This window comes from Colletotrichum destructivum, chromosome 6, assembly GCF_034447905.1.
Source record: "Colletotrichum destructivum chromosome 6, complete sequence".
Taxonomy (NCBI): Eukaryota; Fungi; Ascomycota; class Sordariomycetes; order Glomerellales; family Glomerellaceae; genus Colletotrichum; species Colletotrichum destructivum.
Window position 1 is genome coordinate 983670 of NC_085901.1, and position 15650 is coordinate 999319.

Here is a 15650-nt window from a genome sequence, read left to right on the forward strand (position 1 = left end):
CACCACTACCTACAGTACCTGGATAGAGAGCGGCTCGTACGGATGGGGGAACGGTGTGTGTGCGTGAAGAAAGTGAAACGAGTAGTCCGCGTATTGAGCCAGCTCCTATTGGATCCCTGCCGGTGTTGACTCTATGGAGAGAGACTACACTACAGATGAAAAGGGGGGTGAGTGGAGGGATCAAAGCTGTTAGAGAGAAGAGTGAGACAGACACAGACACACAGGATAGAGGGAAAGCGAGTACATCGTAAAAGTATTGTGCCGATAAGTCGACGACGTGTACAATCTCGTCTCATCTAAGCATTCCACAGACCACACAGCACAGCTGCTACATGGTCGGCTCGGAATCAGGGGGGGTAGGATGCAGAGTATCCGTACTGCGAGGGCCAGTAATGGGGGGCTAAACCTCCATGTCGTGATCCCTATATCCGCAGTATTGCATCAGTGTATGTACGATGGCCGATGGATCCCGATGAACGTTACGTTGGGCTCCCACACATACATGCAATACCCCTATGGAATGCGCCACACTGGCACTCCACGGGCTTCGACGTTCGCGAGCCACGACTTTGAGAGCGTCACTTCTTACTATCAAGCCGCCTCCATTCACGATAGGGCTTGCGTTGGCTTACACAACTTTAACGTGCGGGCGAGGCGGACAGAGGTAGGTGTGTATCCGTGGGTTTGTGACAGCAAGCAGCAGCAGCAGCAGCAGCAGCAGCAGCAGCACTCGGATACACCCGTTCCATCTCTTAGTGTCCAGGGGCAACGCCTGTCACTTCAACGGCAGCTTCGCGTCAGGCCGCACCGAGTTGGTCTCGTTCCGGGCATTTTCAGCTCCAGCACCAGCTTGCTTGGCCTCTTGTGCTCGTCAACTTGAATCCATCTCGACGCCCGTGTCACGCCAGCAGCAAGGCATACTTCTCTCCCTTGCCGGCACAAAATCAATCTCTGGGGTAGGCTTGTCACAGGTCACTATCGGTAAGGCTAGACCATAGTACACCCCGACTTTGAGGGCAAAAATGGGCCAATTTCGCTTCCACGGCAATGGGCGTGCACCCGAAAGAAACAGGCATTTTGAAAAAATTAAGGCTCTAAGCCTAGTAACTTCATCAATGAGTTGGGGGGACGGGGGCTAAGCATGACATGCCATGCCATGCCCGCTAGGCCCGGTACGGGTCCGCGGTGCCGGAGAATAACGAAGAAACCGAAACCGAGGCCACACCCTCCTCCTCCTCCTCCTCCTCCAGCGACATTCTAGAACGTCGACGCCGACTAGTATGCTTGTTTTCCTCTTCGCAACACTGCACCGCCCCAGCGGAGTTGCGGTCTTTCTTTTTCTCAACGACAGAAAACAATTATAGCCATCGATGTAAAGCATAGCTTATATGCTATACAGTTGGCTCGAGTTTAACGTCTTTGATCTTCGGGCGATGAAGTGGCTCAGCCACTCGCAATCAGCGGTGGCAAGCGAGACAGAACGGGATCGCAATCTTCAACAAGTCCGGCTACGGGCCATCTAAATGCGGCCTTTACGGAGTCCCCGCGCCTATTAACTTGAAGATAACTTGGAAAGATGCATCAGACATGACTATCCCGTCGTTCACCATGGTTTGTCCAACGATTCCTTCTCCTCAGGTTCATTCAATGGAGCACGAAGTCCAGTCTTTTGACCCGTCTCGCTATATCCTTCCCCCCTGCATCAACCTTCACATAACGACAGCACCTCTAGACTACGGAGAATGAGACCTTCGGACCGAAGATGCCTGTGCCCAACCACCCGAGGACGCAGACCCGTAGTGGCGATTGTCGGATTTCCAAACAAGCTTATAAATGAGTTCACCTCACGTCGTCTCGACCCGGGCTAGTCCGGCCCATCATCACGGTTGATCGTGGACAGTTTGGATGTGCCTTTGGTTTCAGATAACGCCATCATCATCACGGCCCTCCTTAACTTGACTATCAACGCTGGGGTTTCCCAGAAACCTAGGTTTCCGAGCCGTAGTCCCTGGGGAAGCCACCTCAACTTGGCCGGCTTGGTCCCAACGAGGTGGACCAGCAATGTCGCCTCTTGAACGTTCTTGGTCTAGATGGTGTACCTGAACCATGGTACGTTGTCGGCAAGCTCTGCCTCCAGCTTTTTCTGCTCTTCCGTCAACTCCTGCACGTCCGCCCCAGTATTGATGAGGTCTCGACGGGCGTTCTCCTTGCGACACCAGATGGTCATGAACAGCGTCAAGAAGAAGGCCATGCTAAGTTTCGGTTAAAGACGTAATCCACGCTGGAGAGTTCATGACCGAAATCTCTTACCTGACGAAGCCGATAAGGATACTGTGGCCCGTGGTGTAGCGAGGGCCATCCCGGCTAAGATAGACGTAGGATGCGATGATGCCACCGCAGTTGCCTCCCATGACCTGCATAGCTATGCCAGTTCCCCTCTTCAGACTGCCACCGATGTTGCTGCTGTTCCACGCAAGACCAAGAGGGATCTGTGGATATATGCCTGGCGAATTTGAGTCAGCAACCGTTGCCTCTATTCACTTGGAGAGTCGTCGACACATACCAATCGCGGCAAAGATGGTCCCGGCGTATTGTGCCGAGGACTTACTCGTGCCGACCAACAACCCGAATCCCAGGATCGCCACAAGCTGGAAGCCCATCAGGAACACTCCGCGCTGTCTAACCCTGTCGGCGTACCAGCTCGCGGCGATGGTGAAGACGCAGGCGAAGCAGTACGGCGGCACAGACATCAGCTGGGCGTTGTTGGCCGTGTAGCCCATGTTCTTGATGATGGTCGGCAGGAAGAGGGCGATGGAGTAGATGGGGCAGAAGCCCGCCATGCACACGAGCATGTGGATGTAGATCTTCCAGTCCTTGATCGCCTGCCACACGTACTTGATGTCAAAATCGTTTGATAAATGGCCCGAGTCTTCTTGCAGCCGCCTCTGGACCTCGGACCGCTCTTTGTCGCTGAGAAACTGCGCGCTGATCGTGATGATGTCAGTTTAGGTCTGTTACATCTCTGTCATATGATGATAAGGGGGTTTCTTACGTCGCCGGGTAGTCGTAGATGGCCCAGTACGCCGTGAAAGACACAAGGATGCTCAGGATACCTTCGAGAATGAAGATCCAGGCCCACGCAGAAAGCCCGCCGACGCCGTGCATCTCCGCGATCCCGCGAGCAAGGATGCCGCCAAACGCACCGGCGAGCGTCGCGGCGGAGAAGAACAGCGCCATCCGAAACCCGCACTCGTGTCTGCAGTACCACTGCGTGATGTAGTAGTTGACGCCGGGGAACAGGCCGCCCTCGAAGATGCCCAGGAACACCCGCGTGGCCATGAGTCCGTTGTAGCCCTTTACGAAGCCCTGACCTATCATCGAGGCAGACCAGCACACCATGATGAACGTCAGCCAGATGGACGGCCTGAGCCGCTTCATCATGATGTTGCTCGGGATCTCGGCCGCGATGTAGAACGGGAATAGGACGGCGAGGCAGTCATTGTACTGGAGACCGTGCAGCTTGAGATCCTGTTCCAGGTGGTCCAGTCTGGCGTTGCCAATGTTGGTCCGGTCCAGAAAGCAGAGTCTTTTTGAGTCCAAGTCAGCATCGTAAGCGGAGTGCTCATGGTCGGAGTTTGTACGGGTTGACTACGCGACTCTCTGGACTCACAAATAGATCAGGCTCATGAAAGGGATGATGTGCCAGTCCAGCTTTCTTAGGAGCTTCTTCGTCGAGGTCTCGTCAAAGGCCTGCGATTCGGCAAGCTCAACCGACTCGGCGCGGACAGTCTTTTCAGACTTCGAAACGGTGTTGGCTTCCATGGCGGCAGCAAAGTGGCCCTCAACTCAACGCGGCACAGCAAGAATGGAATATTAGAAATAAAACAAAAAGGACTGATCGTATAACTCCTCGGGACAGAAGACTTGGCTTTGCGGGGAGATCGCGACAGCCGGAGTCAAGCTTTTAACCATGCCCCGTGTCTCCAGAATCGCCTCCCTGTCAGCACGTCTTATCAAAGCCCTAGCGGTTGTCACCGCCAACAGAGCAGCAAGCTGACAGCAGCAGCATCAGCATCAGCAGCGAGTCACATATGAATTATGCAAGTAAGACCACCCAGACAAGGTAAGTTGGACACGCCTTCGTCTCCTAGCCAATGGGCCTAGAACACAGCATACATATCGCCGGAATCCCAACGGCGGCCGCTCGCGCAAACGCATGCGGCGAGAGCTGGCGGGCCAGGCATGAATGTTCGGGGGGAGATCTGTTGCAACCTTCCTGAAGCGGCGATGAGATTGGGGTGACATCGGGGAGTCTGTCCCTCCACATCTGGTTACCGCTGGTTCTGTTTCGCCTCGCCGTTACACATGACGCCAAAAGACAATCTACTGCTTACCGCTGAGACAGATAAGCGTGATCGCCTCCCCCGAGCGGGTTGCCAATTGGAGCAAGGGCGGGTGCTAGTCCAGACTGCGCGGTTATGAATAAGAAACGTGCTAGGGCGGAAGGCCAGGCCTCGGCTTTTCGGTTGTCTGCATGCTGTGGGAGGGCTAGAATGCTGGGAGCTGCATTCACGATGTCCGATTTGGCCAAGTAGCCGAGTAAAAAGGCGCTACACAAGGCCCTTGAGTCATCATCATCAGGGGTAGTGATGATATCTCGTCGTTGGGGGACAATACCATTGAGGCAGCTCAGAAAGTGACAGCTTGTACTGATGATCGGGGGCGTTTGATTGTATCTGCAATGCAGGGGCGAGAACTGATCGGTTATTGAGATGGTCAAAAAAAGAAAAAAAGAAAAAGTCCCGCAAGGACACCAACATACAAGTTGCTCAATTGTATATATAGTAGGCCTTTTTTGATCGATCATGAGCGGGTTTGTTTTCTCGAAGCGTGTGGGAAGCTTGCTGGACGACCTCAAAAGTCCCTAACTTTTCTGATGTATTTGTTACTGTACCACGGTATGTGAGTCTCCCAAAGTCTTACACTGGCACATGTATCGAAAAATACGATGATTGTTTCAGACGAGGCTAGCAAGAGTAATATCTGAACAGCAAGAACAATGCCTAACGTGCCCTTTATTCGTAATTTTGCTTTCAACAGAAACATCTCAGCACACTTGTGATTTTCTGCAGCAGGTGAGTATAAATTACACTTGAATTCTCTACAGTAGAGTTGACAGACAAATACAAACTAGGTATCTATCCAACTGATACACATTGAAGTAGGCCCTATGTAACCGAACCTGCTGCCAGCGCCAACAGCACTAATAGGTCATTGCTTATATTTCAGTATAAGCGCCCTGAGAAATGCTCTATGATAGACAAAGTTTGTGTAATATAGACCTGCTATATATCACCCCATACTAATGGTGGAAAGTCTTGAGTTTTTGATGAGGAAGAGGAAAAGAGGAGGTTTCAGGGCGATAGTTGAGCAAAAAAAGGCTTTACGTACACTTTGGTCCAGGCGATTCGAATGTCCAACGAGGCCTTAAGAATTTGGACATGCGCTGGAACCCTTCAAGGTTGCCGAGTTGAGTTTCCGCAACCAACAGCCACAATGGCTTCTACGACGATTTGACTTGGGATACACAGAGTAAGACGTTGGATGGAATATTGCCGTTTCTCACAGAAAGGTTGGTAATGCGGCTGAGGCAGGCTACAAAAGACTTACGCGGGCGGTAGTAGCAAACAGAATCTCGCAAAAGGACTGCCAATTTGATAGAATTAAAGTTGAGCAGCAGTATTACCAGCTATATTCGGCATGTTCAATCTTTTCATGTGCATATAACTAACGAAACGTGGCTAGGTCGGCCGAAACTGAGGTGTAGAGATGGAAACGATCTCTGGATGCATGTATCCCGTATATCTGTATCGAGCTGGTGCTTATATAGGCTATGCTGCTACATCTCGGAGATATATATTTCTTCGTTATATGAGAAATACCAATCGAAACTGATTTTGCTCAACACATCTTTTTCAAACTCATTTCCTCCTCAATTACGGGCCATCAACTTGCAACAATTTGTTTGGCTGCCGCAGACTTGGCTTCGTGGAATTCTCGCCCACGCCAGAGCCAGAAGACGATCGGGAGGACGAGGAGCAGCCGCAGCCGCAGCCACAACAGTTTGACGGGCCAGCGCGTCGAAAGAAGCTCGTACCGAAGCCCAAGACCATCGTTCACTCGGCGCCTAGCCATAACGGCATCCCAGCCTTCGTGGCATACTCAGTCCCTGCAGACACCCCGGACAATGCTGACATGACTCCCTTGCGCCCAGCGTACGCCTACGTCTTCTATGACACTTCCCCAGGCGCTCTCAACCTAGGACGCGCTAAGGACCTAGCCCGCTCTATCTTCGACGGCAATAAAAACAACCGCAACGGACTGCCAGAAAGAATCGAGGTCTTTGCCATCCCTCTCCCACCTCCGTCCGAGACCAGGAGCCTGTATCCCGCTGAGGAGCTGGGGCTTGACCTCGTCCTCTCACAAGAGAGCCCCTGGTATGCCCGTATTACCAAGCGCGTGTCGCAAGATCCCCAGGACGCACACTGCCTCCAGAACGCCGCCGCTTGCATAAACCATTACGAGCGGGAAGTCCAGAGCCGCCTGGCTATTCCGGATAGGGCAGAGGCGTTATCGTGGTACCTCCCAGAAGGGTTCGGCGACTTCTACTACACCCGTCACATCATTATTGTCGACAGGCTTGAGGATGAACCCAAGAACCCGCCCGGGCCTACCCGTTGGCAGGACACGCTCGCCTGGACACACACTCTCCCAAGCGAGCAACGGAACCCTGATATAAACAGGGCAGAGAGGGCTGATAGCAGCTCGTACGGAAGAGGGCTGATGGTCAGTTGGCGCCTTCGCGATCAGGACGAGGACGAGGACGAGGACGACGAAGCGCCGCCACTCATCTGGGGCAAGGTCGCGTTTGAGATGTTAGGAAAGTCGGCGTTGATTTTCTCCCGATATGGGGTAAATATCCTCTATGAGCATTTCATCCCCAACGGCGTATTCGATTTTGAAAGAGAGAAGGCTCGTGAGCGAGGAGCAGATGATGGGGTGGACTTACCGATGCAGACTAGACCCTTCGCTCGCCTTTACCGTCGGGCAGGGTCGCCAGCCTAGAACTTGCTAATTTTGGAAGAGGCGGGCACGCTCCTTCACACTCGACCGGTTGGAAGGGGTTTGGAAGTTTAAGGAGAAACACTGGATGTTGACGTTGAGGTCCGCCCACGCGGTGAAGTAGCCCGTCGTGTCCACGCCCTTGATGTTGCAGGACACGGATTCATCGTGGATGTTCCAGCGGGACTGCTCGTTGACCGTGTGCCTGACCAGCTCGTACTTGGTGAGGTCGAAAATAGGAGAGTCAGCCAGCTCGTCCGCTCGCTTCTCCAGCCGGCGAGGAAGCGACTGGTTCCGGGACGGCTCGAGAGATACGGCCATGGCATGCTTCCCGGGACCACAGCCGGCAGGCATCTCGATGACAGTTCCTACGACTCCGCGGCCCTCATGGATGACGCCGCAGTTGCTCATGTAGGAGCTGTCGGTACACATGGCCCTGACAGTCTGCCGGCCCTCGTGGTTCGCGCTCGGCTCGCAGTCGAAGAGCTCCCAGTGGGATCCGTCCCGCTTGTCCAGAGAGGCGAGCTCGGCCCTCGGCCCGGACATGATGTACCAGCCGAACGAGTTCTTGTCCGCGTTAGTGCTCTCCTCGGGGGTGGGACCGGCGCTGCCCATGGTCGGCTCGAGCTCGACCTGCCACTTCTGCTCGTCCTTATCCGGGCCCGGGTGCGGGAAGATGTTCTCCAACGGTACCGGGAGAGTCTTGATGGTCCTTCGGAGGGCGTTTGGGTCCGCACAGAACGTGCGCTTGACGTCTCGGGGGGGGACGCCTGGGCGCTCCAGAGTGCGTATCCTTGCTGGAAGTAGGTACAGTCCTTTCCGGCGCCCAGGTACGAGGTGGCGATGGAGGTCTTGCCCAGGAGACAGATCTTCGCGTCGTTGCACTTGTCGGAGCCGTCTCCGGCTGTGCCTGCGACCCCGGACCACTTGAACGACGACATGTCGACGTCTTGATCGCAGCAGTAAGGGACCCAGGAGTTGACCTTCTCATCGCCCTTGCATGCGCCAACGACTGGCGAGTCCTTTGCGTACGTGACGAACTTGCGGCCTGCCGAGCAGACGTTGGTGCTGGGCGTGGGCAGCCCGTTGGTCCCAATGGCCACGCACTTGTTCTCCCAGCCGCACACGGCGGTGCTGGACTCCCCGGCAGCCAAGCATTGGATGCCTGGGTACAATGGTGTGAATACCTGCGCCTTTATTCACAGACTGGCGCATCGCGACACGACCTGGCAGCACCTTGATCATGTAGCCAAGCAAATATGATGCACCCAAGGACCTGGGCGGGCAGCGGCACAGCGCAGCCGCCCGCGGACAGTAAGATTTCCCCCGCAGACCTTGACAAGTTACTTATTTAAAGGCCCTCGCAGGATGTTTGAGTTGCTCTGTCTCACATCACGCTCATCATCTCATCTCTCAACGTCTCCATCCCCACGCGATGCTGCCCAGCGCTCTCTTTGCCGGGCTGTTCCTGGCAACGGCCAGTCAGGCCGTCCCTACAGCTACACGGCGGGATCCCGAGGGGGTGGTTATTTTCAAGCGCGATTCTGTGCTGACCCCCCGCGATCTCGAGCTGGCCGAGATGCATGGAGTCAACCTGACTCAGAGTAAGTGACTAGCTGGCAACTCACCATGCTGGGGGCCGATTACTGATTGATCATGTCCAGTGTACAAACACTCGCTCCACAAGCGCGATGATGGAGACGACATCACCATCTGGGTCGACAACGGGTTTCAGGAAGTCGAGGGTCCCCAAGAACACCCACTGTCGAAGCGACAGAGGGCTCGACTTTGGTGGAGCCACCACTACTCAGCATCTGGGGGAGGTATTTCTGATATGTGTCGGCAACATGACAGGAAGGATTGGACCTCTAGCAATTCGCCTTACACCGGCGGCGTGAGAGCCATTGCGGAATGGGCGCGGGACAACAAAGGTTATTTCATCTGGGGAGACATTGGCGGAGGCTGGGTCTGGAGGACAGTGTTGATTGGGGGGTCCAACTCCGGCCGGAACGCCCGCTACAGAGGCCAGGTCACTGATCCTGGCATCGCGACGCGTGCCTTTGTTGGGACGGATGATGTCAGGGACGACGCCTACTGGACTCACGACCGGGGCAGGGAGTTCTCGTCCTCGACGGGCGGATGGAGGGCGGCTTCGTACGGATGGGAGACTTGTGGTCTTCCCGGGCCCTACAACGTCCGGTTCAACTACGAGGTTGCCCACTTTGACCCGGATGTGTAGAAGGATGAGTATGGGACCTCAGATAGCCAGCCCTTGGGCTCTACGTGCCTCAGAGCCCGAGACAGTGTCGCGGGGAGGTCGCCTGGCCTCTTCAGACCAGCCTCCCAGAGCTTCTTTCCACCTGAATACACCAACCCTTTTCTGGATGCCTTGTGCGCTCTCAGCAAGGATCAATGAAAACCCGATTTCGGTTTCCCGATCGTCGAACGTGGTGATTAGACACGTATCTCCAGGCAAGCTGTGCCACCGCAAGCCATTTTGTCTCAAGCTCTGGTGCTGTGTTTGTGGATAGTCATGCTTGTGGCTCGGCGTGTGCGTATACCAGATGCAGCTCCCTTCCTTCGGTCGGTCCTCCTCTGTTTGGTGGGCGTGTGCACGTATGTATAGGCTTGGTCACACGGGTGGGTGAGGCTGGTATAAGCGTGATATACCACCTGCATGATAGCTTTGTTGCGCCGAATGCGTGACCAGAATCCCTGGATGATGCTATGATGTCGACGAAGGCCAGGATTCGCGCCGAAAAATAACCCGAAAGTGATCAGGTAGCCCTAAGGCCGGACACTGTCTTCCGAGGTCCCATCAAGCGTCGATTGCCGGCTTGCGGAGCATCTCCGAAGACCCTCCTGTCTCATGACATTTAAGCTTTATTAGATTTCGATACTGACAAGGGGTAACCAAGACCGTCTCATGAATCGGCAGCTAGAGGCATTTTCGGATCGCCGGGAATTGCAGTTGAATTGCCAAGAGAACCAGAGATTCACAAGCGACGCCAAGAACTCGGTTATTGACTCAATGGCCGAAGCGCATGCTGTGGTATTAGAGCACGAAAGAATCGAGAGCGATGAAGTCGGTAGACGATTGCAGACAAAAGTTCCCTAATCAAATCTCAGAAAGACGCTGTGTTGCCACCAGAGATTTCAAGTTTACAGGTAGGGATGCTTCAACATCAACTATCCTCGGCACGCAATTCCGCAAGTGCTTCCCCACCGGATTCCCCCTCCTCCTTGCGATATGAGAGGGCTGCAAATCCCTTCATCGCTTCTGCTGGCTTCGATAGCAGTTGTAGGGATCAACAGCTAGGATAATAACACAGCAGTCTTTAGAGTTGGGAATGAGCCCGAGCTCGGTGTCTCGTCTCGACAACACCATGGTACGGAAGAGCCACGAATACGTGGATCAAACACGACAGCAGTCCCTACGAGGTATGCTCAGCCCCCACGCGGGGGGGTAAGGGGGGGGTGGGCTGTTGCTCACGTCCAATGTTGAAGTACTGGCTTGTCACCTCTATTTACTCTTAACCCGATTCCCTTGTGTTTTCTACCTCAAACCTTTTCGATATTAGGTAGGAGTGATTCCAACTCTAAATATTATTGAGAGGCGAAGTGCATGTGCTTCAGTATCAACTCTATTCTCATTCCGGAGACACGTCGGCGTGAATTTCCATAAGGGGGTTCCAGCTAACTAGGGAATCCCCGTAAGTATCTCGGGAAAAGCTGTTTTAGGAAATACTCGTGCGTTAGAGGGCGCGTCTACAGAGTACACTGGTGGAGAGTTTGTTGTGTGGCCCATGCGCTACTCTAACGAACGGTTAGGTTAGCATTGGGGTAATTACTCGTGCGTTACAGGGCGCATCTACACTGGTGGAGCACTCTAACGAACAACGAGTACATGTCAACTTTTCGCCGGCGTGCTGGTCAGTATCAGATAACGAGTCCGTTGTATCATTGATATTACACAACGAGTCAAACCCCATGAGCCTCCCGGTAGGCCGCGGATTCCAAGCTTCAATTTTCGCAAATAAGAAGGGGATCACGCCAGACCACAGACGAAGTTGTAAATACCATCTCACACCAACAGTTCCCAACTTAACTCTCCTTGTTAGCCAATCCTTCCTGCCGAATTATCAACCAACACACTCATTAGGTATGATCAATTCTGCTCCTCGTTCCAAAGTCGTCATGTAAACTGATCAAAAGGACCTAGTCAAAGTCACAATGCAGCTCTTCACCTTCGTCCAGTCCGCCGTCTTCGCCGCCACGGTAACAGCACAGGGTTGCCATTTTTGGGTTCAAGAGAAGTCAACCGGGAACAACGTGTTGCAGAAGTGTCTCCAAAAGAACGAGGCGATGACCGCCTTCATCAATGGCCAAAGTATATACATTCAGGCCAACTCAGACTGCCGCGTCACGGTGAGCAATACCGGATACAACACCGCGCCCGTGGGATTCAACGCGTACTACGACGGCCCTTGCTAATGTATGTTTCCATTCGTCTGGCATTGGATCGCTAAAGTTATGCTGACGTTGTTTGGCACAGTACAACGCCTGGACCTATATCGTGGGAATTTCTAGTGTACTTGCGACGTTCGTTTGTATTGCTTTCCACCATGTACATACATTTGCGAAGCGAACGGCGTTGAGAGGGCGAAAGACTCGGGTCCGTCAGGGCCAACCTGCTGCCGGACGGAAGCTAAGATACTCAATGTGTTCAATTGGCGAAATCTCCTATGTTCACGGCCGTTGATGTCGAAAGTTTCTCTCGTGACAATGTCTAATTGCCCAATGCCTATTCGGTGAATGAGACATGCCGGCAAGACAGTCTTACTAATCACATGAGCATGCTCGGAAGCTCGATTCGAGTGGAGAGACTTCATCCTTCCCCGCCTTAGTTGGGAGGAGGCAAGTCTTACACGCAGAACCGCAGCCTATCCGGATTCGCAGATCATCGTAGAATGCTGCACTCTATCCCTCATGTAGTAACGATCGACGATGAACAGCGTGGGTGGGCCGGCAGGGGGTGAAGTAGAACATGCCGCCTGATATCATCAGCGAGAGCCATCTAACACTACGAGCTACTTCTGCAGTGTGCGGTGATGCTCTGCTCGTGGGACTATTACTCTCGTCTTCCCCTGCAATAGTCGAGGTAGAGTTTACTGAAAGCCCAAACACACTATCCATCTGGTTACCGACGACTTGTCGCAAAGCCATCAAACTCAAAGTTGACCCCAAGCCGATATGCCTAGACACACTCGAAACGTCAGTTCGAACCTGACGTAGCCTAGCGTAAGCACCTCTGCGCCTGGGGAAACGCCTCCCTCGCAGTTCTGAACATCGTCGCTCTTATACTTTCTGTCTTGGCTTGTGTACAAGGCTCTATGAAAAAGCCCGAAGAGCTCGCTTAGTGAATTTTGGTCAGGAGTACTAACCCTAAAACTGCGTTTACGTGCGCTAAATTCCTCTGGATGGGCTTATTTCTCCCCTTCGTCGCGTTCTCCGCTTACTTGATTGTAACTCTGAAGCCTGGCAACAGGTTTACCCCAAGACTGATGTACGTCGCTGTTGTAACTGTGCTGTATCGTCTATTCTCGTAAGTTATTAAGCAGGAAACTTGATATCTATGTCTGACGGGGTTAGCTTTGGCTTTGGTGGTGTTTGAGTTGAAAGACGAGGTCTTGGGCACGTACGGGGTCTGCTTCGCCGTAGAACACGCAGTGGAAGGGCAGTATCTCAGGTTGCACGCAAAGTTGCACAACCCGCCGTAGTTGGCATCGCCGTTGGCAGGGTAGCCGAGGACGCCTGTCGACTTGGGCTGCTTGATGGCTTCGCCCATGTTGGCGCAGACACAGGCGCTGGACGGGCAGTAGCCGTACTTGCAGGTGAACTTGCAGATGTCGTTCGTGAAGGTGCCCTCGCCCCAGCCCTGGATGCAAGTCTGCTCGGACAGGTCTCTTGGGGGTTTGCCAGAGACGGAGCCGCTCGCGGAAGCCGATCCTACCCACGGGTTCCAGTTGACGACACCGGATGTACAGCTTCCGGAGATACCTTGGGGCACCGAGTAGTCGATGACCACGCTGCTCCCTCTCACGACTTGTGCGTGCCAGGCGCCGCCAGCACCAAGGACCGGGATGCTTGTGTGGTAGATTCCGACACCGCCGTCGGGCATGTAGTCCCAGTCGCTGATGGAATAGTCGGTGCCTCCGAAGGAGACCTTGAGCTCGGCCGGTCTGGCCAAGAGAACCGAGAAGTAAATGCGGTCCGGCGTCACTTGGCCCGGCAAATACTCGAACTGCAGATGGCTGGCCGTGTTGGCGGTAGTGGAGCCGTCAGCGCAGACATCGTTGAGGAATGTGCGGAACCAAGTCACCATGCTCTCCTTTGTGACAGAGGACGTGCCGGTCTTAAAGAGATCAATGAGGAACGGGAGGTGCTTTCTCCAGCCGTCGTGAGGCATGTCCTTGACGTAGTTGTAAGGGGCGTCTCCAACAGTGAAGGCTTCGTGCTGAGAATCGTCGAGGGGCCCAATGTAGTGAGACTCCCCGTAGTCGTTCCAGCTGACTGCTTCAACTTCCCCACGGCCGCCGGGAGCACACTCTGAATCCCGACCGCGGCAGTCTGACATCGAGTAAGTGAGCCTCAGCAAGTTGCTTGCGGTTACGGACCCTGTGATGAGTTACAGCTGACAAAGCTTTTGAAGTACTGTCTTTACCCTACCCATAACCCCGATTCCTATGAAACAACGGGTTTACCACCGTCAGCATCGTCCCGATCTGGGCCGACGATGACCTTTGAGGTGACCGAAGCCAACTGCAAGCGGATCATCAGCACAATGGTCGAATCCAGCTCCCAGTGTGGGGATTTGACTGTTGCGCGATTTGTCGTGCAGAGATGAGGCTCGGAAGACTGCCAAGATAGACTCGGCTTCCGAGCTTCGCAGAATGTATAAACAACCAATTGATGCCTATTCGATCTATTTCCGTCATTGGCGTCATCCTGTACTTGTCTCCCTACATCAAAGTGAAGGTAATCTACTTGTTCAGCAGTGCATGGCATGGAATAACAGTACAATACAAAAGAGATTATTAATCAGCATAGCTACAGCCCAACACTATATAACTTAGTAAGCTGGTCACCGAAGACTCGTAATTTCCAATCTGGAAGGCGTCTCTGACGTAACACGGAGTGCACAGTCGGATGTTGTTCGTTCTGTCTTCCCCCACCAGTATACAGCTTGTCTTGACTTTCACCATCCGGCTTGGAACATGTTATTTCTCGGCGTGACTTCTATACTGCAGTATCCAAAAAAACCGCAATCTTCCCCAGATTCCCGTCGGGCCACTGCACAAAGCGGACATACTTGGGATTTCGGGAGACTCGGGGAAGTGATATAGCTTAAGCTCCTCACACGGAGTCTATCCGCGCATTTATTTCTGTATCATGGGTAGAAACAGTGTCACGGGGTGGTATTGCCAAGAGCCCAAGGTCCGAAAAGAACAAAGGACTTCAGGTATTGGAACTACTCAGCATCGAGAGCCGTCAAGGTGGCCGTTACCAAGACCTGTTGTGCAATTTCGGCCCGGAATCCGACTTCCGACAGCAAACCCCGGAATCGGTCATGTGTTCTAGAGACAATTACACATCTGAGAGGTTGCGAGAAGCTCACTATTTTAGACTTCGATTCGGTAAAAGGTACACTTGCAACATCTTTCTCATTCGGCGTTGGGCTCGGCATTGAAGTGTCACGATGATGTAGATTAATACCGCAATGCAGAGGTGGAAATTAAGGGGTACGTCAACTATCCAAGGGCAAACGTTCTCAAGATGGACGAAATCGAGTCGAACGGAACTTGGCCCTCCGTGAATCCTCTTGTTTGTCCGTTGACCCCACGAGGGGGGAGACCTATTTATCCCCCTCCTCACCCTTGCTGTTTCTGCACGCCGAGACTCGCCCCGCAGATCCCCCAGACGCCTCTTCGGCAAAAGGGGGAGCGCCAAGAACCCTTCCATCCACACGTAGCTCTTTGGCCTTGGGGCCAACAGAGAAGCAGCTGACGATCTTCTGAGCAAGAAGTACGGCTGCCGGTAGTGGCGTTTTCAAAGTTGCCCTTGCATGACAGTCATTACAGCGAAGTTTCCTCCCCGCATCCATGATGCCGCATATGCCGCATGTTTTGGCGATCAATGTTGACTAAGATCTAGGTGAGTTGATCGCTTCGAAGGCGGTTTCTCTGGACTCACGTACCTGTGTTCCAACTGTGAATCACGTTGTTGTGGTCATGTCTACTCCGCGCTGATGTATACCAAAACCAAAGGACCTTTTCTGGAGCCCAAGAACTTGGCACGCCGGAAAATGGTGACACCTGTTGTATGGGACGGATACATCGCGCTTGGCAGGTGTATCTAACTCTTTTTGACTACGCAAAGACTGGGCTTTGACAGCAGCACAGCCTGCCCGTCATATGCAATTGGTTCATGCCGCCCTACGCGCAGAGACGCCGAGACGGGCTAGGAAG

The 15650-nt window shown here is 53.5% G+C and overlaps 6 protein-coding genes across 6 annotated transcripts; 3 read left to right on the top strand and 3 right to left on the bottom strand.

Moving 5' to 3' along the window:
- Positions 1-2086: 2086 nt before the first annotated feature.
- On the bottom strand, positions 2087-3894 carry CDEST_09479 (Putative major facilitator superfamily, MFS transporter superfamily; the record flags this gene model as incomplete). Its single annotated transcript, XM_062925638.1, has 5 exons — positions 3671-3894; positions 3053-3586; positions 2564-2985; positions 2311-2503; positions 2087-2252 (listed from the first exon to the last, which is right to left on the bottom strand). Exons 1-5 carry the CDS (start codon positions 3820-3822, stop codon positions 2087-2089), a joined length of 1467 nt encoding a protein of 488 aa, XP_062781689.1. The 5' UTR covers positions 3823-3894.
- A 1956-nt stretch (positions 3895-5850) lies between these two features.
- Positions 5851-7125, top strand: CDEST_09480 (uncharacterized protein; the record flags this gene model as incomplete). Its single annotated transcript, XM_062925639.1, has 2 exons — positions 5851-5867; positions 6039-7125. 2 exons carry the CDS (start codon positions 5851-5853, stop codon positions 7123-7125), a joined length of 1104 nt encoding a protein of 367 aa, XP_062781690.1.
- A 6-nt stretch (positions 7126-7131) lies between these two features.
- Positions 7132-8367, bottom strand: CDEST_09481 (uncharacterized protein; the record flags this gene model as incomplete). Its single annotated transcript, XM_062925640.1, has 3 exons — positions 7132-7877; positions 7934-8287; positions 8346-8367. 3 exons carry the CDS (start codon positions 8365-8367, stop codon positions 7132-7134), a joined length of 1122 nt encoding a protein of 373 aa, XP_062781691.1.
- Positions 8368-8557: 190 nt separating this feature from the next.
- Positions 8558-9361, top strand: CDEST_09482 (uncharacterized protein; the record flags this gene model as incomplete). Its single annotated transcript, XM_062925641.1, has 2 exons — positions 8558-8726; positions 8787-9361. 2 exons carry the CDS (start codon positions 8558-8560, stop codon positions 9359-9361), a joined length of 744 nt encoding a protein of 247 aa, XP_062781692.1.
- Positions 9362-11083: 1722 nt separating this feature from the next.
- On the top strand, positions 11084-11868 carry CDEST_09483 (uncharacterized protein). Its single transcript, XM_062925642.1, has 3 exons — positions 11084-11284; positions 11345-11616; positions 11678-11868. Exons 1-2 carry the CDS (start codon positions 11113-11115, stop codon positions 11614-11616), a joined length of 444 nt encoding a protein of 147 aa, XP_062781693.1. The 5' UTR covers positions 11084-11112; the 3' UTR covers positions 11678-11868.
- Positions 11869-12637: 769 nt separating this feature from the next.
- CDEST_09484 (Putative glycoside hydrolase family 71) lies at positions 12638-13759 on the bottom strand (the record flags this gene model as incomplete). The annotated part of the gene is made up of 1 exon (XM_062925643.1): positions 12638-13759. One exon carries the CDS (start codon positions 13757-13759, stop codon positions 12638-12640), a length of 1122 nt encoding a protein of 373 aa, XP_062781694.1.
- Between the last annotated feature and the right edge of the window lie 1891 nt (positions 13760-15650).

What these genes read in the sequence shown, in the direction of transcription:
- CDEST_09483 (XM_062925642.1), top strand. Translation starts at nt 11,113, where the DNA reads ATGAGCCTCCCGGTAGGCCGCGGATTCCAAGCTTCAATTTTCGCAAAT. An exon ending in TCAACCAACACACTCATTAG is followed by an intron (nt 11,285 to 11,344) that starts GTATGATCAATT and finishes AAAAGGACCTAG; the next exon opens with TCAAAGTCACAATGCAGCTC.